We start from the raw sequence: 24,497 nt of genomic DNA, 5'->3' as shown, positions 1-24,497 counted from the left end.
AAAAAAACATAATTTATCCAGAATATAAGGAGAGTCGAACTGCTGTAAATGGGTTCCACCCCAATTTCTTGCTAATGAAGATTAAAGTGTGTTCGGGTTAATTGTATTCAAATCCAAACTAACAGCAATAATTTTATTCTCTGTCATTATCCACCTCGTTAAAAGCGTTGCACATGTTACTTCAAAGGTATTAGTGGAGCCCAAGCGTGACAGGTCTGTATTGTTGTCCAGTAGTGAAGTGTCATCTGGCCCCGCCTCACGCCCCTTCAGTATTCCAATAACAGATCTACGGCAGCTATTTTTCTTTCAATATTTTTTTTAAATTTGTAGATTCACATTATTCTGAAAGCCAGCGGGGGAAACGATCAAATCGTTGCACTTGGAAACAGACACTGCAGTGATTTAACCCCAATCCTCCTTTTGATAAAAGCTGTCGAAACCTTCTCTAATTTGCAGGCGCTGTCCACTCTCCTTGTGATTTCTGGAATCAGTGATGAAAAACTGGGACAGTCAATATAATCAAACTTGAGGGCAGGTTCCCCCTGATCGCACGTTCACCTGCTAGGTAACAAAAAGGAACCAATCCATAGAGGATATTCGCCCGAAACTTCAATCCTCAACCATTCCGAGTTGACCGAGGGCGGGGCATCAACTGTTAATTTCCCCAACAAGTTCCCTAACACGAACTGCCATAGGAGTTAAAACGGTAGAGAAGCTGTGGCAGAGAGCTCGAGGAGATATTTCGTAACTCTCAACAAAGATACATTCCACTGAGGAAGAAAGACTCTGCCAGGAAGAGGCACCAGTGCGAAGGTTAGTGGTAGACCAGAAGATTGGAAACGTTTTAGTTTCAACCAGTAAAGAATGACTAAACAAAATAAAAGGAAGAGACTGGAGTACCACAGGAAACCACAAGAAATATAAAACCCGTCAGAATAAGCTTCTACAAGTATATAAATAGGAAATAATAGCTAAAGTGAGCATTGGTCCCTGAGGGTGAGGCTGGAAATTGATGGGAAATTAGGAAATGGCAGACTTTGAACCAATATCTGTCCTCACCGTAAAAAGGGGTAATAAGGAACTAGTGGAGGAAGCAATAAGGGAGGGAGGAACTTAAAACATTCACTCGAGAAAAAGTATTGAAAAAACCAATAGGATTAAAGGCTGACAAATCCCCTGGACCTGATGGCCTGCATCCTAGAGTCTTTCAAGAAGTGGCTGCACAGATAGTGGATGCATTGGTTGTAACCTTCCAAAATTCTGTCGATTCTGGAAATGTTACCCAACTATTCAAGAAGAGATAAGACAGAAAGCAGGAAACTATCAGCCAGCTCCGAAAGCTAGTGATTTGAAACAAACTTGTTGGACTTTAACCTGGTGTTGTAAGACTTCTTACTGTGCTCACTGCAGTCCAACGGCGGCATCTCCACATCAAGATTAACAGTGGGATTGAGTAAAGCTTTATAATTATCAGATGTTTGACATGAATGGAAAGCATTATCATGTTTAAAAAGCTCTGAATAAAGTTCATCCATAGAGATGGTTTATGTTTTTCTATTAAGGAGTGCACACTGTTCCCCCTGTAGAGAGACTCAGATTTCTGAGTCCAGAGAATTTATCCCTTGGACAGTGAGCAAGGTTGATTGGTTAATCATCAATAGTGACCTGCCTTACTCATAGGAACAGCAGTGGACCATTCAGCAACTCAAGCCTGTTCTGTCACTCAATATTATGGGACCTAACTCCTCCACACACCTGTGCCCCATATTCCTTAAAACCTTTGGTAAACAAAAATCTATCAATCTCACTTTTAATACTGGTTACTGATTGAGCATCAATTGCAGTTTCCAGAAGTGAGTTCCAAACTTCGGGCACCCTTTGCATTAAGAAGTGTTTTCTCACTCCTGAATGTTCTGGCTCCAATATTCTGATTATTCATAGAATTTACAGTGCAGAAGGAGGCCATTCGGCCCATCGAGTCTGCACTGGCTCTTGGAAAGAACACCCTACCCAAGGTCAACACCTCCACCCTATCCCCATAACCCAGTAACCCCACCCAACACTAAGGGCAATTTTGAACACTAAGGGCAATTTATCATGGCCAATCCACCTAACCTGCACATCTTTGGACTGTGGGAGGACACCGGAGCACCCGGGGGAAACCCACGCACACACGGGGAGGATGTGAAGACTCCGCACAGACAGTGACCCAAGCCAGAATCGAACCTGGGACCCTGGAGCTGTGAAGCGATTGTGCTATCCACAATGCTACCGTGCTCCCTAGACCATGAGTCGCCAACTAACAGAAATAATTTTTCGCAATATCTCCCAATCGTTCCTCCCACCTTCGATCAAATCATGCCCTAACCTGAGGGCAGCAGGGTGGCGCAGTGGGTTAGCCCTGCTGCCTCACGGCGCCAAGGTCCCAGGTTCAATCTAGGACCTGGGTCACTGTCCATGTGGAGTTTGCACATTCTCCCCGTGTTTGCATGGGTTTCGCCCCCAAAACCCAAAATGTGCAGGTTAGGTGGATTGGCCCTTAATTGGAGAAAAAAAATGAATTGGGTACTCTAAAGTTATAAAGAAAAATCATGCCGCAACCTTTTAAATTCTAGAACGGTGCTGTCTAAACTTTTACCCTCTGTGACCCCATTTTAACGTTTGAAAGTGAATGCAGCACAGAGAGCAGATAGGGAAAGAGAGAGCTGCGGGGGGTGGGGTAGTCGTTGAGCGGAGGGGCCATTGGGTTTGTCCACAAGGGGTTATAAGGCCCCCAATAAGCCTCACGGATAAGAATCATGCACCCAAATATAATGGAGCGTTACCACCGATCTCAGCACCGTCCTCCAGTGTCTCCACTCGACAGTCACCATGGCCGGCTCGGAGTTCACCGCCCCAAATGATCATTTCGCCATCCAATTGTTCGGGAACCCCTGCTCTCGGGAATACAACCAGAGTTTGTTTAAACTCTATTTGTATAATCTCTATTTGTAAACTGGACAGTTGGAGCCCACGAGTAAACCTTGGCCTGCACAGCTTTTGGAATGACCAAATCTGCCACAAAAAGGTTAATTTAGTTGCAAACCTCCTTCGACAAGTCTGTCACCATGGTGCCACAACAGGTGCTGCACAATTTACAAAAACACAGCCAGGCAGACTCACTGAAATTGCAAATGTTACCCCGCGTGACAGTAAACACTTCAGCATTATAACGAGTTGATCATTACTAATGTGTTCAACTAAAACGTAAAAAATGATAGCTTCCTGCACTAGGTTACAGAATTCTGCATTTTTGGTTTATTGGAACCTACTATGGTTAAGGTCAATAAATAAATAGAGAGGCAAGTCTCTAGGGAAACCGATCCCTTTTCCGAGCCGGAATCGTGTGACCTCTCTCCACTTGTCTATGCCCTAGACATGGTTCCATCAAGTAGTAATTTCTTACAAGCAAAACAAGGCAAGATGACGAGAATAAGTGGAGACACCAGTAGCCAATAGGAATGATGCAAACTGAAGCAGAAATATTCAGCAATGATCTTTCAGTAATATTGAGTAACAAGGCTAACTTTATTACCTATTTTGTAGCTATGTTTCAAGGACAAATTAGACAAATGTAAAGTGTAATTAATGACATAGCTGTGGTAAAATGCGAAAAACACAACTAAACTAAACCCCAATAATGTAAAAGCATGTCTCAGAGGGAAGGAAGCAAGATAATTTGTGTGTAATCAGCAATTGATTCTGACACATAAAGATAAATGATCCAACCTACTTCATTAATTATGCAAGGCATATTATGCAAAGCTCTCACAGAACCTTTTGAAGAATGTTGTTTCCATAGATAGATTGCTATCTGCTTAAAGGATCATTGAGCCAGCAGATTCAGATTCTACTGCTGGCTTTGTTCGAAGTGAAACTTTGTCAACTGGTATCCAAATGCTGATTATTTTTTAAATGTTGGTGAAGAGATATATGTGGGCTGGAATTGAGTCTCAGGCAGTGCCACAAAATGGGCGTATCAGATCAGCCCCTTCTATGCAACACCTGATGCTCAGTTCCATTGGCAGCGATGGGACTGAATATCAGGCTTTGTGTGTCAGGTCGATCCAACGCCGCCCGTTTTGCAACATGGAATCACAGAATACTACAGTGCTGAACTGCCCTTTGGGCCATCGAGTCTGCCCCATCATCCAACTCAAATTACTAGCCCAGTATTGGGTATAGATAGGATTCTGAAAAGAGTAAGGTGATTCCAAGTCTCAATTATGAAGAAAGATTCACGTGATTACACTTTTTTTTGCCAGTAAAAGACCGAGGAACACGGATGAACGCGGCTTAACTTGGGCGATACGGAGAGAACAATAGAAGACAATTTTGAAGATGATGACAGATAAGTTTTACCCAGAGAGCAGATACCCAAAGAAGATGGTTTAATTGGGATCAATTGGCCCATTTAAAATTAATTGGATTGATCTTTGTTAAGAGATAACACGATGGGACAGATTTTGCTGTTAAACTAATGGATTACTTGTGATTTATCTTGATATAGCACCGTGACTCCAGGTGAGGGGCAGACGTGCAGTTAAATACAAAAATCAAAAAAGTTCATGCCTGACTGTGTTACTCTGCCTCAATCTCGCAAAAATGGCACACATTCTCGCCATTGAAAAGTCGCTGTAGTGTATAACGATCGCACAAATGAAGTTGGCAGGGGGCGTTAAAGCAAGTCATTTTACATCTAAGTGCCCTTTTTACAAAACTACAAGTCTTCATTTCTGCCAAGTACCTTTTCAGAATGACAGAATGGTTACAGGACAGGAGGCCTTCCTGCCCATTGTCTGCACTGGCTCTGCAAAGGAGCAATTTACCCAGTGCCACATGCCCTACCTCCCCATTGCTCTGCACATTTTTCCTTTCCAGATAATAATCTAATTCCCTCTCCAATGTTTCAATTGAACCAGCCTCCATCCATCACACTCTCAAGACAGTACATTCTGGATCCTAACCATTCACTGCATGAAAAATATATCCCCCATGTCACCATTGCTATTTTTGGCAATTACCATAACTCTGTGCTTTCTTGTTCCCCATCCTTACCCCAATCACAAGGTTTTGCCCATCTACTCTGACTAGGCCCCTCATGATTTTGTATACCTCTATCAAGTCTCCTATCCTTTTCCACAGAAAACCAGTGCCAACCTCTCCAATCTATCCACATAGCTGAAGTTCCTCATTCCTGGAACCATACCTGTGACAATAATAAAGATTATCAATAATGGTTATTATTCTTGTGAATCTTTTCCACATTCGCACCCTTCACATTTTTCCTAAAATGTGGCATGCAATACTCAATTTGAATTAAAGTAGTGTTTCATACAAGTTGAATATAACTTCCTTGTTTTCCCACTCTATGCCTCTACTAATAAAGCCTAGGATGCTGTATGATTTATTAATCATTCTCAACCTAACACTGAATTTTAGTGAGTAAAAAGGTTTGGAGTCCCATTCCTTCATGTATTAATTATTTGAGATTTAAAAAATCTGAACTGTTATTTTTTGCAAACTTTTCCATTCTGCCTTTTTCTCTTAATCCAATTTCTTCTCCTTTTATTTTTTTAATCTACCTGATTTGACATTGAATTTTCCCACTCTAACTTACACTTCTTTCTCATTCATGCACTGTTAACTCCATGATTTGTCAATCCAATTGGTTAAGGAAATACTATTACCGTCTCTGTTCATTCAGGTCCCAGAGACTCGACTTGACTTGCCACCAAAATGTACTTTTGGCAACTCGTCTCACAAAAAAAATGTAAAAATCTAAACTTGCAAGGGCAAGTCTAATTAACAGTGGACACTATGTCTGAAAACCAAATCTGGGCCAACATAAAATTTTAGAGTGCCCAATTCTTTTTCTTCCAACTAAGGGGCAATTTGACATGGCCAGTCCACCTACCCGGCACATCTTTGGGTTGTGAGGGTGAGACACACGCTGGGGAGAATGTGCAAACTCCAAAGGCAGTGACCCGGGGCCGGGATCGAATCCAGGTCACGGCAGCCGTGCTAATCACTAGGCCACCATGCCACCCTGGGCCAACATTTCTAAATTATTTGTTCATCCCTCGGAAAATCCAAGTTTCATTAATGAATAAGAATTACTTTATGTGGTTGCCTTGTACAGATCATATAAGCCGACATGATCTTTTAACTTTATTTTAAGTGACTGCTAATTAACCCAAGATAAATCTATCCGCAACAGCTGGTAATTGTGCAAAATGAACCAATCAGCAGTCTCTTACTGACATTGTTGCATACCTTCTGTCATGTAACAGATTTTTCTGACAGCCTTTGTTCCATTTTAATACAATTGCAGTCTAATCATAGACACACTCCAAGGTTTACATTCTACTTAAAGTAAAAGATTTATTGAATCTTTCAAATGTTATAGATCAGAATATTATAGAATGTGAGTAATGTTCCCAGTAAAATATAGGAAATGTTGAATGGACGATAACTGCATTCGAATGGAACTGGGCAATTGACATTTGTATTTAACCAATCCTGACTTTCTGTATAGTTCATTTTCTTGAATTGTCATCACCTGCAATTGTAGCAATAGGGGGTGGCCTTATGAATGGAAAATCATGGTGGTTACACTAAGGAAACAACTGGTAAACTTCATAAATCAGTAGGTGAGGAAGATCTTTGAAAATTACTTTCCCTCTTTATTCACAGCACCTACCTCATCTCAAAGTTCATGAGCATTACTTCATTGCTGACATCTGCAATGTTGTGAAGTTCTCCATAATGTGGTTATATGTAAGTTCCCAATATTTTTGCAGCCTCAGAGTGCACAGAAAAATGTGAGTTGCAGCTCTTTCACAAACCTCCAAAACCAGAATAAGTTTTTAAAAATAAATTTAGTGTACCCAATTAAGGGGGAATTTAGCGTGGCCAATCCACCTAACCTGCACATCTTTGGGTTGTGGGGGTAAAACCCACAGACATGGGGAGAATGTGCAAACTCCACACAAACAGTGACCCAGGGCCGGGATTCAAACCCGGGTCCTCAGCGCCGCAGTCCCAGTGCTAACCACTGCACTACATGCCGCCCCAAAATCTGAATAAGTTAGGAAGAAAGTTTAAGGTAGTTGTAACAGCTACAATCATATGGGAGACCTACCCAAGGAAAGTGTCCAGACAGCTTAAAAGGTAACCTATTTCCACAAGCAATTCTTTCAGGTTTGGTGATACTCCCTTTGAAATTAGGGCTGGTTTAGCACAGTGGGCTCAACAGATGGCTTGCAATGCAGAATAAGGCCAGCAGCACGGGTTCAATTCCCGTACCGGCCTCCCCGAACAGGTGCCGGAATGTGGCAACTGGGGGCGTTTCACAGTAACTTCATTGAAACCTACTTGTGACACTAAGTGATTAGTATAGGGGCTGGTTTAGCACAGTGGGCTAAACAGCTGGCTTGTAATACAGAACAAGGCCAGCAGCGTGGATTCAATTCCCAGAATAGGCGGCGGAATGTGGCGACTAGGGGCTTTTCACCATAACTTCATTGAAGCCTACTTGTGACAATAAGCGATTATTGTTATATGTAGAATACGGAAATTTAATCACTCTTCAATTCCCATGAATCTTGCAAATAGGGTTATTGGCATGGTCCATTCAAAGGGCTGACTCCCATTGTTATTAATCCTGACAAGTAGTCTCAGTTCCCGAATTCAGAACTGCTTGGAACACTTCATACATATTGCTCAATCGCTCCAATTTATAAACAGATCAGGGACCTCATTCCCATCTGTATATGTACTTGATGATTGTTGGAGGACTAGGACTGCTTGGAGGACAATCCCCTTGGCTAAGGGCAGATATTCAGTAATTTTAATACAGACACACTGGTTTACCATTATCTTTCATTTCTACCCACATACATGGCCAGTTAATTAGGGGGAAATCCTATCTGTATGTCTTGGGTGGAGGGGAGGCGAGTGGGAGGGAAAAATGTACTGGCATATTCAAAAAGAATTGCAACGGGTTCACGTGTGGCCCATTCACAATTCAGATGCCATAATGGGTCAGATTTCACATTAAGTGGAATTAGATCTGGAAGAGTTATGAGCTGAAAAAGGGCAGCCTTTAACAGAGGTGTTAAATTTGGATGGAGACAAAATCTGATATCCATTTGAATAGGTACATTCTGCAGTCCACAGATGGAGAAAAGGAACACAAAACAGGCTCTGGTTGAATGAGCTTAAGCGTGCCTCTCTATTTCCCAGTTGCATCATCTCTGGCCTAGGTCACAGAGTATAATTAAACAAAAGATATGTAATTTAGAGGACTTCAGTCTGTTGGATAGGACACCACATCTGAGGATATTGACATTATGAAGCTTTCAAAAAATATATTCTTAGGGGCATTACAGCATTTATTGTCCTTCTTGAATAGCTGCAGTCCACGTGATGAAGAATTCCCACAATGGTGTTACGTAAGGAGTAGACCCAGTAATGTTGATGGAAGAGTAATATACTTTCAAGTCAAGGCACCATGTGACTTTGAAACGTGGAGGTGATGGGGATCCCACGTCATCGTCCTTCAAGGTAGTTGGTCACAGGTTTGGAAAGTGCCGTTTAATCGACAAGTATACAGCACAAAACTACAAATGGTAAAAGTGATTTAAAAATATAACTTGGCACGGAGAGAGCAAAAAGGTACAATACTGTTTCTCTGTGCAGTTTGTTTTGCTCATGGAAGTAGATTAGTCAAGCACACAGACCATTGAACGAAAGGGTTAAAAGGCATATGCAATAGATACCACAATGGTATTGGCTTAGAAAAGGAATTAAGAATTGCAGATGAAATGACTGGTGCCCCAACATAGATACAAATTGACAACTACCTGAAAGACATTTCTGTTTGGATAGTAACATCGTGATGAATGGGGGAAGTGTTCGGAGCAGTGTTACAGGGGTCAATACATGAAAACCCCTAATTACGGGCAACAACCAATTCTGAAATCCAGAGAGTTAAATTGGTAAAGAATACCAATTGGGATTGGTATGCAATTGAACTGGTCAGCAGTAAGATTTACAAATGTTCAGAATAAATAGGCAGAACAGTGGTAGATGATATACCTAAAAATAAAAATTCCAATCACGAGGGGATCTTATTGAATCTTACAGGTTACTGCGAGGCCTGGATAGAGTGGATGCGGAGAGGATGTTTCCACTACAGTAGTAGGAAAAACTAGAACCAGAGGGCACAGCATCAGACTTAATGGAAGATCCATTAAAACAGGATGTGGAGATGCCGGTGTTGGACTGGGGTGAGCACAGTAAGAAGTCTCACAACACCAGGTTAAAGTCCAACAGGTTTGTTTCAAATCACTAGCTTCCGGAGTGCCGCTCCTTCCTCAGGTGAATGAAGAGGTAGGTTCCAGAAACATATATATAGACAATGTCAAAGAAGCAAGACAATGCTTTCAATGCAAGCATTTGAAGGTAATTAAGTCTCTGGATCTGTAGAGACTTAATTACCTGCAAATGCTCGCATTCAAAGCATTGTCTTGCTTCTTTGACATTGTCGATATATATGTTTCTGGAACCTGCCTTTAAAACAGCGATAAGGAGGAATTTCTTCAGCCAGAGGGTGGTGAATCTGTGGAACTCTTTGCCGCAGAAGGTTGTAGAGGCCAAGTCACTGAGTGTCTTTAAGACAGAGGTAGATAGGTTCTTGATTAATAAGGGGATCAGGTATTATGGGGAGAAGGCAGGAGAATGGGGATGAGAAACATATCAGCCATGATTCATGGGCCGAGCGGCATAATTCTGCTCCTATGTCTTATGGTCTAAAGGGGCAATTTAGCGTGGCCAATCCACCTACCTGCACATCTTCGGATTGTGGGGGTGAGACCCACGCAGACACGGGAAGAGTATGCAAACTCCACACAAACAGTGACCATGGGCCGGGATCGAACCCGGGTCCTCGACGACATGAGGCAGCAGTGCTAACCACTGGTAGATGAAATTCAACATCAATGGTCACAAGGTACATTGAAAAATAAAATTGACTGTCATAAGTTTAGTTTGAATGGTATGGAAATAACAAATGAAGCAAGAAATGATAGTAGATTCAACTGTTACGTCAATCACTTTGACACAGCAATAACCAAAGTGCCTAAAATACTGTCATTGTTATGTAGGGCGGCATGGTGGTGCAGAGGTTAGCACTGCTGCTTCACAGCGCCAAGTCAATCCTGGCCCTGGGTCACTATCTGTGTGGGATCTGCATTCTCCCAGTGTCTGCATGGGTATTACCCCACAGCCCAAAGATGTGCAGGGTAGGTGGATTGGCTATGCTAAATTGCCTCAATTGGAAATTTAAAAAAAAATACTATTATGTAGGATAAAGTGGAAAACATCATGCTAGTATTGTGCAGTACACCAGCCAAATTGCACCTAAATTTTTTTAAAAATTCATTTACGGGATGTGAGCATCACTGGTCAGGCCAGCATTTGTTGCCCATCCCTGGTTGCCCTTCAGAAGGTGGTGGTGAGTTGCCTTCTTGAACCGCTGCAGTCCCCGAGGTGTACAGTGTTGTTAGGGAGGGAGTACCAGGATGTTGCCGACAGTGAAGGAATGGTGATATATTTCCAAGTCCAGGTGGTGGGGTTCCCAGGTATCTACTGCTTTTGCCCTTCTAGACGGGAGTGGTCGTGGGTTTGGAAGGTGCTGTCTAAAGAACCTTGGTGAGCTACTGCAGTGCATCTTGTAGATGGTACACACAACTACCACTGTTCGTTAGTGGTGGAGGGTTTTAATGTTTGTGGAAGGGGGAGCAATCAAGCGGGCTGCTTTGTCCCGTTTGGCATCGAGCCTAGAGTGTTATCGGAGCGGCACTCATCCAGGCAAGTGGAGAGCATTCCATCACACTACTGGCTTGTGCCTTGTAGATGGTGGACAGGCTTTGGGGGGGGGGGGGGGGGGGGGGGGGTCAGGTGAGTTACTTGCTGTAGAGTTCTAGCCTTTGACCTGCCCTGGTAGACAAAGTATTGATGTGGCTAATCCAGTTCAGTTTCTGATGAATGGTAACTCCTCAAGATGTTGGTTGTAGGGCATTCAGTGATGATAATGCCATTGAATGTCAAGGGGTGGTGGTTATATCCTCTCGTAGGATATGGTCATTGCCTGGCACTTGTCTGGCACGAATGTAACTTCCCACTTGACAGCCCAAGCCTGGATATTGTCCAGGTCTTGCTGCATTTGGACATGGACTGCTTCATTATCTGAGTTGCAAATGGTGCTGAACATTGTGTAGTCATCCCAAACATCCCCACTTCTGACCTTATGATGGAAGGGAGGTAATTGACGAAGCAGCTAAAAATGTTGTGCCAACCATTTATCCTAATCGAAGATCAACCTAACCTACATCCCTTCAATTTACTGCTGTCCATGTGCCTGTCCAAGAGTCATATAAATGTCTGTAATGACTGACTCCACCACCTCCACTGGCTGTGCATTCCACACACCCACCACTCTCTGTGTAAATAACCTACCTCTGACATCTCTCCTGTACCCTCCTCCAATCACCTTAAAATTATGTCCCCGCATGACAGCCATTTCCACCCTGGGGAAAAGTCTCTGGCTATCCACTCTATCCATGCCTCTCATCACCTTGTACATCTCTATCAAGTCACCTCTTTTCCTTCTTCACTCCAGTGGGAAAAGCCCTAGCACCCTCAACCTTTCCTCATGCCCTCCAGTCCAGGCAGCATCCTGGTAAATCTCCTCTGTACTCTTTCCAAAGCATCCACATCCTTCCTATAATGAGGCGACCAGAACTGGGCACAATATTCCAAGTGTGGTCTAACCAGGGTTTTCTAAAGCTGTAGCAAAACCTCGCTGCTCCTAAACTCAATCCCCGGTGAATGAAAGCCAACACACCATACGCCTTCTTAACAATCCTATCAACCTGGGTGACAACTTTTTTTTCAATAAATTTAGAGTACCCAATTCATTTTTCCCAATTAAGGGGCAAATTAGCACAGCCAATCCACCTCGCCTGCACATCTTTGGGTTGTGGGGGCGAAATCCACGCAAACACGGGGAGAATGTGCAAACCTCACACAGTGACCAGGGGCGAGGATTGAACCTGGGACCTCAGCAGCGCAAGGCTGCTGGGTTAACCCACTGCACCACCGTGCTGCCCTCTGGGTGGCAACTTTGAGGGATCTATGTACATGGACCCGAAGATCCCTCTGCTCCTCCACACTCCCAAGAATCCTGCCTTTAATCCTGTATTCAGCATTCAAATTCGACCTTCCAAAATGAATCACTTCACATTTATCTAGGTTGAACTCCATCTGCCACTTCTCAGCCCAGCTCTGAATCCTGTCAATGTCCTGTTGTAACCTGCAACAGCCCTCGACACTATCTACAACTCCACCAATCTTTGTGTCATCGGCAAACTTACTAACCCACTCTTCCACTTCCTCATCCAAGTCATTTATAAAAAACACAACGAGCAGAGGTCCCAGAACAGGACACCACTGGTCACTGACCTCCAGGCGGAATACTTTCCATCCATTACCACTTGCTGTCTTCTTTCGGCCAGCCAGTTCTGTATCCAGACAGCCAGATTTCCCTGTATCCAACTTTCCGAATGAGCCTATCATGGGGAACCTTATCAAATGCCTTACTGAAATCCATATACACCACATCCACTACCCGACCTCCACCAATGTGTCTCATCAGATTCTCAAAGAATTCAATAAGGCTCATGAGGAATGACCTGCCCCTCACAAAGCTATGCTGATATGCTGACTATCTTTAATCAAACTATGTTTTTCTAAATAATGATAAATCCCATCTCTCCATCCTTTCCAGTAATTTGCTCACCACAGACATAAGACTCCATGATTTCCGTATTCCCTTTGTTTTAAATATTTTAAAAATTCTCCTCCTTTTTCCATTTTCTCCCTAATTTACACCAAACCGGTGCTCCGGTTTCCTCCCAGTCCAAAGATGGGGCCTCACGGTAGCATGGTGGTTAGCATCAATGCTTCACAGCTCCAGGGTCCCAGGTTCGATTCCCGGCTGGGTCACTGTCTTGTGTGGAGTCTGCACGTCCTCCCCGTGTGTGCGTGGGTTTCCTCCGGGTGCTCCGGTTTCCTCCCACAGTCCAAAGATTGGTGGATTGGCCATGCTAAATTGCCCGTAGTGTAAGGTTAATGGGGGGATTGTTGGGTTACGGGTATACGGGTTACGTGGGTTTAAGTAGGGTGATCATTGCTCGGCACAACATCGAGGGCCGAAGGGTCTGTTCTGTGCTGTACTGTTCTATAATCTATTCTATGTGCAGGTTGGGTGGATTGGCCATGCTAAATTGCCCTTAGTGTCCAAAAATAGTTCGGTGGGGTTACAGGGATAGGGTGGAGGTGTTGGCTTAAGTAGGGTGCTCTTTCCAAGGGCCGGTGCAGACTCGATGGGCCAAATTTCCTCCTTCTGCACTGTAAATTCTATGAGTGTGAGGATGCAAATACAATCGCCAACGGCACAGCAATCTCCTCCCTCACTTTCCATAGTAACCGTAGGTATATCCCGTCGGCCCCAGGGAACTTATCTATCCTGATGCTTATCAAAATTTCCAGCACATCCTCCTTCTTAATATTATCCTGGTTCACACTGTTCTCACAAGCAACAAGGTCCCTCTCCCTAGTGAATACTGAAGCAAAATATTCATTTAGGGCCTTCCCCACCTCAGACTCTAGGTTCAAGGCAATTTGACTGAATTTGACTTATTCAGTCAAATACTCTGCTGACTGGGCCACTATCCCTGATCGGCCCTCCTCTCACTCTGATCATCCTCTTATTTCTCACCCAAGTGTAGAACACCTTGGGGTTTTCCCTAATCCTTCCCGCTAGGGTTTTTTCATGCCCTCTTCTAGCTCTCCTCAGTCCATTTCTGAGTTCCTTCCTGGTTACCCTGTAACCCTCCAGAGCTGTGCCAGATCGTTGCTTCCTCAACCTTACATAAGCTTCCTTCTTCCTCTTGACTAGAAATTCCAATTCTTGTTATTCTTCAAGGCTCCTTTCGCCTTACCATTCCTTCCTTCTCTGTGGGACAAAACTATCCAGCACTCGCAGCAAGGGCTCCTTAAACAACCCCCACATCACTTAAAAAATGTTTTGAGTACCCAATTATTTTTTCCAATTAAGGAGCAATTTAACATGGCCAAACCACCTATCCTGCACATCTTTGGACTGTGGGGATGAAACCCACGCAGACACGGGGAGAATGTGCAAACTCCACACGGACAGTGACCCAGGGCCGTGATTCGAACCCGGGTCCTCAGCACCGGAGGCAGCAATGCTAACCACCGTGCTGCCACCCCCCCCCCCCCACATGACTGTTGTGCATTTCCCAGAGAACTGTTCCCAATTTATGCTCCTCAGCTCCTGTCTAATAGCAATATAATTACCCCTCCCCCAATTAAATACCTTCCCATACTGTCTGTTCCTATCCCTCTCCATGACTATGGTAAAGGTCAAGGAGTTGTGGTCACCGTCACCAAAATGGTCTCCCACCGAGACATCTGACACCTGGCCTGGTTCGTTGCCAAGCACCAAATCCAATATGGCCTCCCCCTAGTCAGCCTATCTACATATTGAGTCAGGAATCCTTCCTGAACATACTTGACAAAATCTGCTCCATCCAAACCATTTGCACTAAGAAAGTTCCAGTCAATATTAGGGAAGTTGAAGTCACCCATGACAACAATTCTATTGACTCCAGTTTAGCGAAGGCTCCTTGATGCCTTGTTCAGTCAAATGCTCTGCTGACTGTTGGTCAAAGTCAACATTTGATTTCGCGACCAATAAGTTTGAAATTCTCAAAGCAATTTTTTTGCAGAGGTCAACGCCAAACAAAATTAGGAAGAAAATCAGGGCAGGTTGGGGTTAAAGGGATATTTTTGCAGAAGGGAGAGATATAGCAAAAAAGGAGTTCAGGGAGAACATTCTAAAATGTAGGGAGGATGCTGAAAACTATTTGTTTTATAGAGAGAAGAGGACAAGTGCTGCAAAGTAGAGGATAGAAGGGGAAATAGGTCTGGAGGAGATTGCAGCCGGAGGAAGGGAAGTGATACAGAAGTTTGTAGGCAAAGACAAGGACTTTGAAATTATTAAACAGATGGAGAAATGGGAGCTATTCCCCAGAACCATGCCTCACCACCTTACAAAATGGGAGAAAAATGCACACAGTGAACAATATCAAATGCAACGCTGGCATTATCCCCTGGGGTACACAAATGTGCTAGATGTCAGGACATTCCAAAATGGCCCTATGTGTGCCTTGAAGCCTTGTGCAAAGTCTCTGGCCTTACAACAGGAAGCATTCTGCCCTTTTCTGACTGACCAAACTGCTCTGCTGTTGTACACATGATTGGAATTGAACTTGGGCACAATTGATTTCTATCCTTGAAACTCTTCAGTACGAGATCTTGTTCCCCGAAGAATACTGAAACTCCAAAGGGGAACAAATTCCAAAACCAAGTGCAACTGAAGAGTAAACTACTGAGAGATCCATTCTTTTTAAACTCAGCTAACATGACATGCCAAATCCTGCAGCCTGAATGAGCATAACTCCTGCTACACAAATGCTCCAAAAATATTACACTGCCATGAGAATAATGGATAATTTATAAAAACTGGCACAGGTGTTGCTTTTTCACACTGCTCCCATGATATCCCAATAGAAGAACAGAAGTGGTTATGGCGCAGGAGGAGAGGGAAAAAATAAAGCTGTGCAACTGAATCAATAAATCTGGTCATGTATGAAGTAGTACCCCTGTCGCCTCACGGCGCCGAGGTCCCAGGTTCGATACCGGCTCTGGGTCACTGTCCGTGCGGAGTTTGCATATTATCTCCGTGTTTGCGTGGGTTTCACCCCCACAACCCAAAGGTTAGGTGGATTGGCCATGCTAAATTGCCCCTTAATTGGAAAAAATGAATTGGGTACTCTAAATTTAAAAAAAAAGGAAACAAAATGTATGAACTAGTACCAAAAAAAGCCATTAGGCTCACTAATGTCTTTCAAGTTTCTGACTGCATATTGATTCAGTCCCATGCCATGTAGTTAACACTCAATGTGCTTAGGACAACTGGGAATGTGCAGTGTTACCATTACAATTGTTATCCAGATTCCAGGAACTATTTTTTCCAAAAGCAACAAAAAGAATGAAAACAAAAAAGGGAGGGCATCAATGAAGATGTCTGGTTCACTTTATAGGAGGTCCTAACTGGTGTGAGAATCTGCAGGGACATTAAACTTCCATTTAGTAGTTATAAAGGCATTCTAATCAAAACGTAGCAACACACTTCAAGGAATTGGAGGAATATACATGGGCCGAATCTCATATCTATCAGTTTTCAGCAATACAGTACAGTAACACAATGGTTATGTGGCTGGACTCAATCCAGAAAACTGGATTAATGAGTTAGAGACATGTTCAAATCCCACCAGGGCAGCTGGATATTTGAATGCAGTTAACCTGGAATTCACAACTTGGTATCAGTGACTGGGGTGGTCATAAAAACCGTATGGTTCACTAATGTTCCATTATGGAATGAAATATGCTGTCCTTACCTGGTCTGGTCAATATGCCAACTCATAAAACTGTCCTCAAATGGCCTGTATTCAGGTAGGCAATTCAACTCCAACCCTCATCAAAGGCAATTAAGTGTGGACAATAAATGCTGATCGTAGCAGTGACACCCACATCCCAGTGGACCAATAAAGCAATGATGGGCAAAATCATCAACTTGTGCCAGCTGAAGTGGGTGTGGCATAGATAACCTATATCTACAAATCTGGACACTTTGCATCCCTTCTAAAATATGCATGTAAAATATCCTGACCACTCCAATACAGTCAAATTGCTGTATAGATGGAATTCATCCTTCATAAATGGTCTTAACACTTTCAGAATGTGATAAATGTAGGAACGTCAGCTGCGTTGTATTATAGGTAATTGATGCAGTACGGTTTAAAGCCTGGGTTAGTCTGCTGTAATCATATTTTAAAATAAATCCTAGGCATCTGTATATTGTGAACCAAGGACGCAACTAAGCCATCGTAAAAGATTTGGGCTAATGCAATTTTCTTTGGATTAAGTGGATTCACAAGTTCGTAAGATATAGGAGCAGAATTAGGCCATTCGGCCCATCAAGTCTCCTCCGCCATTCTATCATGGCTGATATGTTCCTCGTCTATTACCTATAATGCTACAGACCAAGAGCTGGATTGCAAAATCAGCCAGAGCATCGCCTCCCTAGAACACATGACCTAGGAGGAGTAGGCAATTTAGCCTCCCAGGCCTAAACACCTTCAATGAGATCATGGCTGATCCCATCCTGGCTTCAACTCCACCATCCTGCCCATTCTCCATAACCCTTCAACCCATTGCCAGTTAAAAATCTGTCGAACTCCTTAAATTTACTTAATGTCCCTGCATCCACCGCACTCACGGGTAGCAAATTCCAGAGATTCACAAGCCTTTGAGAAGTAGTTTCTCCTCAAATGTTTCAAATTTGCTCTCTTCTTCCAAGATTATGACCTCTAGTTTTAGAATGCCCCACAAAAGGAAGCATCTGCTCTACAACTATTTTATCCATGCCTTTTAGCATCTTGTATACCTCGATTTGATCTCCCCTCATTTTCCTAAACTCGACAATAGGCCTAAACTGTTCAATCTCTCCTCATTTGACAAGCCCCTCATCTCTAGAATCAATCTAGTGAACCTCCTCTGAACTGCCACCACATCCTTCCTCAAATAAGAGGACCAAACCTGTGCACAATACTCCAGATGCAGTCTTACCAGTGCCTTGTATAGTTGCAACACTTCCTTAACTTTATACTCAATTCATTTTGCTCTAAATGCCAACATACCATTGCTTTCCTTATTCTCTGTTGCACCTGCACGCTTGTTTTCTGTGACTCATGCACGAGGCCACCCAGATCCTTTGCATCAGAGCACCTTAAAGTTTCTCCCCATTTAGATACTAAGTTGCCATTCCATTTTTTTGACCAAAATGGATGACCTCACTTATTAAACTCCATCTGCCACATTTTGGCCAACTTTCCTCACCATCTATACCTATTTGCCAGATTTTAATTTCCTCTTTGCAACTTACTGTCCCAATTATTATTGTGTCATCTGCAAATTTGGCTATAGATCCTTCTATCCCTATATCCAAGTCATTAATGTAGATTCTAAATAGTTGGGGCCCAGGACTGAACCCTGTGGCACCCCACTAGTTACATCTTGCCATCCAGAAAAAGACCTGTACGTCAGCCAGTCTTTTATCCCAGCTAATAAGTTACCCCTAATCCCATTTGATCGCACCTTGTGAATTGACCTTCTGGGCGGCATCTTATCAAATGCCTTCTGGAAGTCCAGATATATTACAGCCACAGGATCCCTATTATCCACTTCATTCGTTAAATCTACTTTGCCTGTTACATCTGTGGAGCTACTTAGATTTCAACTTGGTAAGATGATGTCATTGCTGAAAGGCATATTTTTGCAGAAAGCAGTTCTTAGCCAAGTGAAGCTCTGACTAGAAGACAACCAGTTTTGCTCTCTCTGCAGTTCAGTTAAATGAGATTACCAGTCTTCAAAGGAGTGCTGATTTGTCAGAGAACAAGGGGAGCTGAAACAAGCCGAGAAACAGCTTCTGAAGAAATGAGTTTCTGCATGGGTCTGACAGGAGTCAGAGCTTTTCTTTAAAGCAGTTAAAAAAATTATTTTATCATCGAAGAACATCTCTGAAAAGCAAGTATTCCAGAGGAGTGCCACTGGTTATAATAGTGGATCGAGAGCAGAGGTGATTGTTTTCTTGTTTTAGTGGGAATAAAGTTAGCAGTTAAGGGTATGGATTCACTGTATTGAGTAGCATTGGTTTTGGGGTAATTGTAGGTTATTTTCTGGTGTGATATTAAATATATTTTAATACCGCGTTAGTAATAAAGTTTGTTTTAATATACCATATCCCTATTTCTTAGTGTAATCACTCCTGGGGCAAAATTAAAATATTGGGGTTTCGGTCCAGTATCTTAGCTGCTGTTGGGGTCTGGTCTGCGATCGCAATAAAAATGAATGTTCATGAGGCTTGGGCAATTTGAAATATTTGCACTCAAGAGTCCGAAACTTCAGTCCCATGGCTAAGGGTTTAGATAAAAAAGTGATATAGACTCCGAGAACAGCTGAGAAAACATTTTACTCTAGTGGTGTCAAAGTTTTGGGGTTGGCCGAAGCTGTGAAAACGCATGCCAAGCTCTGCTCACCAATCTTCGACTGTTGGTATACCTCAATTCCAATGGCAAAAAGTAGTCCAGCAGACAGCTTGAATAGTTTAAAATCACAAGGAGATTCCAGCACACCAAAACAGGATGCACAAAATAGCAGCCCATTGGGTGCAACAGTGTGCAGGATAAGGCTTTGACAACAGAGAACTGTGTTTTTGCGCCTCAAGTACAAGGGACCCTATATAATGAGTTACATTTTATAGTACTGCTTAATTCTTTTAAATTATTAATTGGTACTTGGAACTAAGGAATAAATCTGTTGACAAGAACATGAAATATTTAGTTCAGGTATAATGTAGAAAGCAATATATTAGCATTTTCAAACAGATGTAAAAAATCAAAACATTGGGGGTAATTTTGACTTCAACAGAAATAAACTCAGCGGTGTTGTACAGCGCTGCCAATTGCTCATCAGCCTTTACATTATTACAGTCAAAATTGCCGCCATTACGTTTAAACGGGCAGTTTTGGTATCCATCCAACATTTCGCCTAAAATGAAGCCGCTTACCCATGTTTACCAAAAATCTAAATAAAACAGCATTTGCACAAGTGACAATTTGCTTAAGTTACAGATATTTCTCCTCCCTCAATGGTCCCACACCTGAGAGAGAGAGAGAGAGAGAGAGAGAGAGCTGGGCAAGATGACCTGCTCCCACCCAGCAACTAGACTTGCCATATTTTTGAGGGCAGGCACCTGGTTTCCATATAGCATCATCTATGCAGAAATTCATTCAAAAGATGGTGGCTTACGGTTACACTATCTCCCATGCTGACAATGTTCCTGAAAGCCAAGATCAGCACGAGGGAAATGTTTGTTCCTGATTAAACACAATGAACGTACTGATGTCCTCACTCAAGTTTTCAGGCTAGTATCTTGACAGTGATCAAGCAGCTGGTCACTTTCTAGAAAACACTGGAGCAAATTTTTACTATTGTTGCCAATAGTGGTTGCCGATTACTCGTCATCCAATTGCTTCATGTAAGACAGACTGCCAATCCACTCGTGGCTGTTTCCCCACCCGCAATGAAGTTTAAAATCCACTCTGTCAACAAATTTTCTTCAAGCCAAGAGGAACATGGCTCAATGCTCATTCATCTACGTCAGCACACCCCAAGAAAGTACAGGTGTACTTAAATAAAAAAAGTGAAAAGGAAAATAAATTGTACAACTGCAACTGAACAGTTTGATGGTACTTCATCACTAAAGGTGTTGTGTACTGACAGCATCCCAGCAATGATTTTGTAAATATGAAGGTCATAAAATACATCCCTCGAGCTGTACATGGTGTGAGAGATTTCAAACGTCAGCACTAATGAACAAAGTGCAACACATTTGAAACATACTAATATTATATTTTTGCTTTAGAGAAGATGCACAACGGTGATACATTTGGATCTCAGCAAATGCATTAACTTTAAGTTACTAAAAAGAAAATAATGAAACAGGAGAAGAAGAATAGGAAACCAAAGATTTCAAAGCTTTTACTAAAGATCACTTCTGATGTACAGTATACAGGCATAAAAACTTAATTTCACTAACCAGCTTTGAGATATACCAACTTGTGATGTTAACAATTAAACCTGGCTGCATATATCCTGCAATATATTTAACACACCCCATCTTGACACTTTAAAAAAAAAAAATGGAAACTGCAGAATCCATTTTACAGCAAGTGAAACATCAAGCACAAAAATACGTACAAACACGTTAAAAACTAGGTCAGCACTCTAGGACAGGTATAATGATTAAAATTGAGCTTGGATGCATGTTCATCAATTAACTGGACCCTGTACAGCACAGCTTGTGTTGCAGAGCCAGGTAATGGTTTTAATTTCAGCTGCATCTTCCAGAATCTGGTGGCAATGGGCAACGCCGGTCAGAATATCCCTGAAAAATGAAATGTTGCCAGACATTGAAAATAAATGAAGCCAAAGACTAAAATTAAAATATATATTTTAAAGCACAATTATGTCATTTAATTTGATAGATGCAAGTCTACACATAAGATTGTATAATGTTGTCATGCATTGTGGTTTTTTTGACCATGTTTCCACAAAAAGGATTTGGAAACAAGTGACATTTAAGTGAGGTGTTGCAAATTAAAGCTGCTCAGAATTATTCTGAAGGATGTATGCTGCAGCACTGTGACAAAGTGGGAATGGGTGTGTTAATGAATCAATTATCCAAATAACTGGATACAACAAGCATTTGCTACCTCAATTCAGATTATCAGTAAACTACACAAGTCTGTATTCTAGGGTATCCTGAGCAGGGTGTATGCTGGAGATGAGCTTGGAGGTAGTCAGTTTGGTTCACAGGCTTACCGGTGAATCCCCGAATTGTGAAAAATCACAGGGAGGGGACGGAAAAAAAAAACATTCCATTTCAAATGACTGATAAAAAAACCAGTGGGAAGGTGGGAGCAGTATAACATTATGGAATAACAAGAGAAACCCCATACATCTTAAGCCAAAGGCAGTCACAATTAAGAGACTGCTTCGGAGAAGTTCAGTTAGCCCAACATGGGCAAGAGTGAAGCAGTTTAGAAAAATGATTAAAGGTGTTTCAATTTCATGAAACAAGTTTTCATTTTAATTGTCACGTTACAAGTTCAAACAACTGGAAAACAAAATAGTTCAATGATACATATCTGATATCATCATCTGAATCATTACAGTCCACCTGCTGAAAGGTTAATGAGCTTGTGTTTTGAGAAATTCCAAGAGGAGGGAGCAAGGGGGTCCAAGTGTCCACATTGTTTAAAAAAATGTCTGCTTTTCAGTATGCTCAAGTCTTTCCTTTTAATTTAATAAAGACAATTTAATAAACAAGACACTATTTACATTTTAATATGGAAGCGTTTTGAATCTCAATTCGTAGTATATTCATTTAAAATTGTGAACATCTTTGAAATGAAACTGTTGAACACTTTAAATATTAAATATATAAATACATTTAGATACATTTTTTCCCAATTAAGGGGCAATTTAGCGTGGCCAATCCACCTACCTTACACATCTATGGGTTGTGGGGGTGAGACCCATGCAGACATGGGGAGAATGTGCAAACTCCACATGGACAGCGACCCGGAGCCGGGATCGAACCTGGGTCCTCGGCAGTGAGGCAGCAGTGCTAACCACTGTGCCACTCCATAGTTTTTAAATAGAGAGATAAATGGAATGTGATCTCCTTACCTATGCAACCTGTTTTTAAATTTCTTCAGCTCTCATCTCCACTAGCAAAAAAAACACAAAACAAAGGTATATATTTTTATGTTAATTCCTAAAAAGCTATTAACAGACAACGGCCAAATCATCACCTCCTGTACCATAAATCTTCTATGTTTCAACGCAACACCAGTTGATGGGCAAAGGACAAAATTTATACAGCATTCAAGAACTAGTAATAACATTTATTTCGCTAGTCAGCTTTGCATTCAGGAAATGGAAGACATTGCAATGTAAACCTATGGATAGATGAGCCTTCTCCAGCATAATGTATTTTGCTGGCAAAGGCAGAACAACAAGACTTGGGTCGGCAGGGCACAACTTCAGAATTTGCGGATGACAAAACTCAGAAGCATTGGAAATTTGAGGCAGTGATAGACTAAGAGGACAGACAACTGGCTGAATGGGCAGACAAGTGGCAGATGAAATTTAATACAGAGAGGGTGAAGTGATAAATTTGATCCCAAGAACAAGGAAAGACGATATAAAGGACATATTTCAAAAGGGGGTTCAGAAACAGAGAGACCTGGAGGTATAGGTGCACAAAACATTGAAGGTGGCAAAGCAGGTTAAGGAAGTGGTAAATAAAGCATATAGGTTCCTGGGTTTTATAAATAGAAGCAGAGTACAAAACAAGGAAGTTATGATAAACCTGGATAAAACAACTTGTTCAGCTTCAACAGGAGCATTGTGCCTGATTCTGGGTACCACACATCAGGAAGGATGTCACAGTATTAGAGAGGATGCAGAAAATATTCACAAGAATAAAGTTCCTTGTCCCTTGAGCCATTTATGTTGACAGACTGGAGAAACTGGGGCTGTTCTTAGAGGACAGGGAAAGGAGATTTCATGAAGGTGTTGAAAATCATGAAAGGTCTGGACAAAATAGAGGGAGAAAACATTCTCATTGGCAGAATGATCAAAAAACAGAAGACGGAGAAGAAAACTGACTGAAGAGAAGCAATGGCGAAAGAAGAAAAGAAGAATTTTTATTTTTTTTAAATAAAAAGCAGAGCGTGATTTGTATCTGGAATGTACTGCCCAAGTGTGTAGTGGATGCAGATTCAACCACAGTCTTCAAAAGAAAATTAGATAATTAGGAAGAGAAAATATGTTTGTAGGGCTATGTGGGGAAAAAAACAAGGGTGTGGGAGTAAGTGAGTTGCTCCTGCAGAGAACTAGCATAGGCATGATGGGCTGAATGGCCTCCGCCTGTGTTGTAATCATTTTATAAAATATTTACACAACTATGTATGCAAACCAAAAGTATTGCTTCATGGGTTTTCAATGTTGCTCTTGGATTTCGACAACATCCAGGTAGCATGCGGTCACTACTAAGGGCAGGGAATTAAAAAGCAATCTACATTTAGCACATTTATCAAGGTCCTTCGGATTTGCCATGGCATGGATCAGATTTAATGTAAAGTCCAATTACCTTGCCAATTACGAATCACTTCTAAAGGTGTGCTATACAAGATGTTATAAGTTTAGCTGATAACACATTGATGGTGATAATGAGAACTATTGCCGTAAACATTTAAATTCCTTCAGTGCTTTTTCCTGAATGAACAAAGGACAGTTTCTTCTTTTAACTTGGTTTCTAAAACTGGATTAAGGAGGAATAAAAATAAATTGGAGAATTTGTATTAAGAAAACAATGAACGATAAATTAAAGATAACAGGGATGAGGCTTCTGAGACATGAGGATGATTTTTTAGACAACATACGAAGTTTTGAGGAAAGTTGACACACAAGAAGAAACTACATTTCTTTAAGCGCATAGTTAGGAGAGAGAAACTAGAAGATCTGGTAGCAACTGGTAAAAATGCGGGTTACAAAGCAAGAGGCTGATAAAGGAGTATGTGTACCAACTGTTTAAGAAACAGAACTGATAA

At 41.9% G+C, this 24,497-nt stretch overlaps 1 protein-coding gene across 1 annotated transcript in view; it reads right to left on the bottom strand.

Moving 5' to 3' along the window:
* Positions 1 to 20,831: 20,831 nt before the first annotated feature.
* Positions 20,832 to 24,497, bottom strand: part of xrn2 (5'-3' exoribonuclease 2) — a 108,555-nt gene continuing 104,889 nt past the window's right edge. Inside the window, 2 exon segments of the mRNA XM_038806018.1 lie at positions 20,832 to 21,262; positions 22,570 to 22,610. Coding sequence (XP_038661946.1) covers positions 22,602 to 22,610 — 9 coding nt within the window. The 3' untranslated portion in view covers positions 20,832 to 21,262; positions 22,570 to 22,601.

The sequence above is a fragment of the Scyliorhinus canicula genome, chromosome 1 (genome assembly GCF_902713615.1).
Source record: "Scyliorhinus canicula chromosome 1, sScyCan1.1, whole genome shotgun sequence".
Taxonomy (NCBI): domain Eukaryota; kingdom Metazoa; phylum Chordata; class Chondrichthyes; order Carcharhiniformes; family Scyliorhinidae; genus Scyliorhinus; species Scyliorhinus canicula.
Note: the sequence above shows the minus strand (reverse complement) of the source record. Positions and strands in the feature narration are given on the sequence as shown.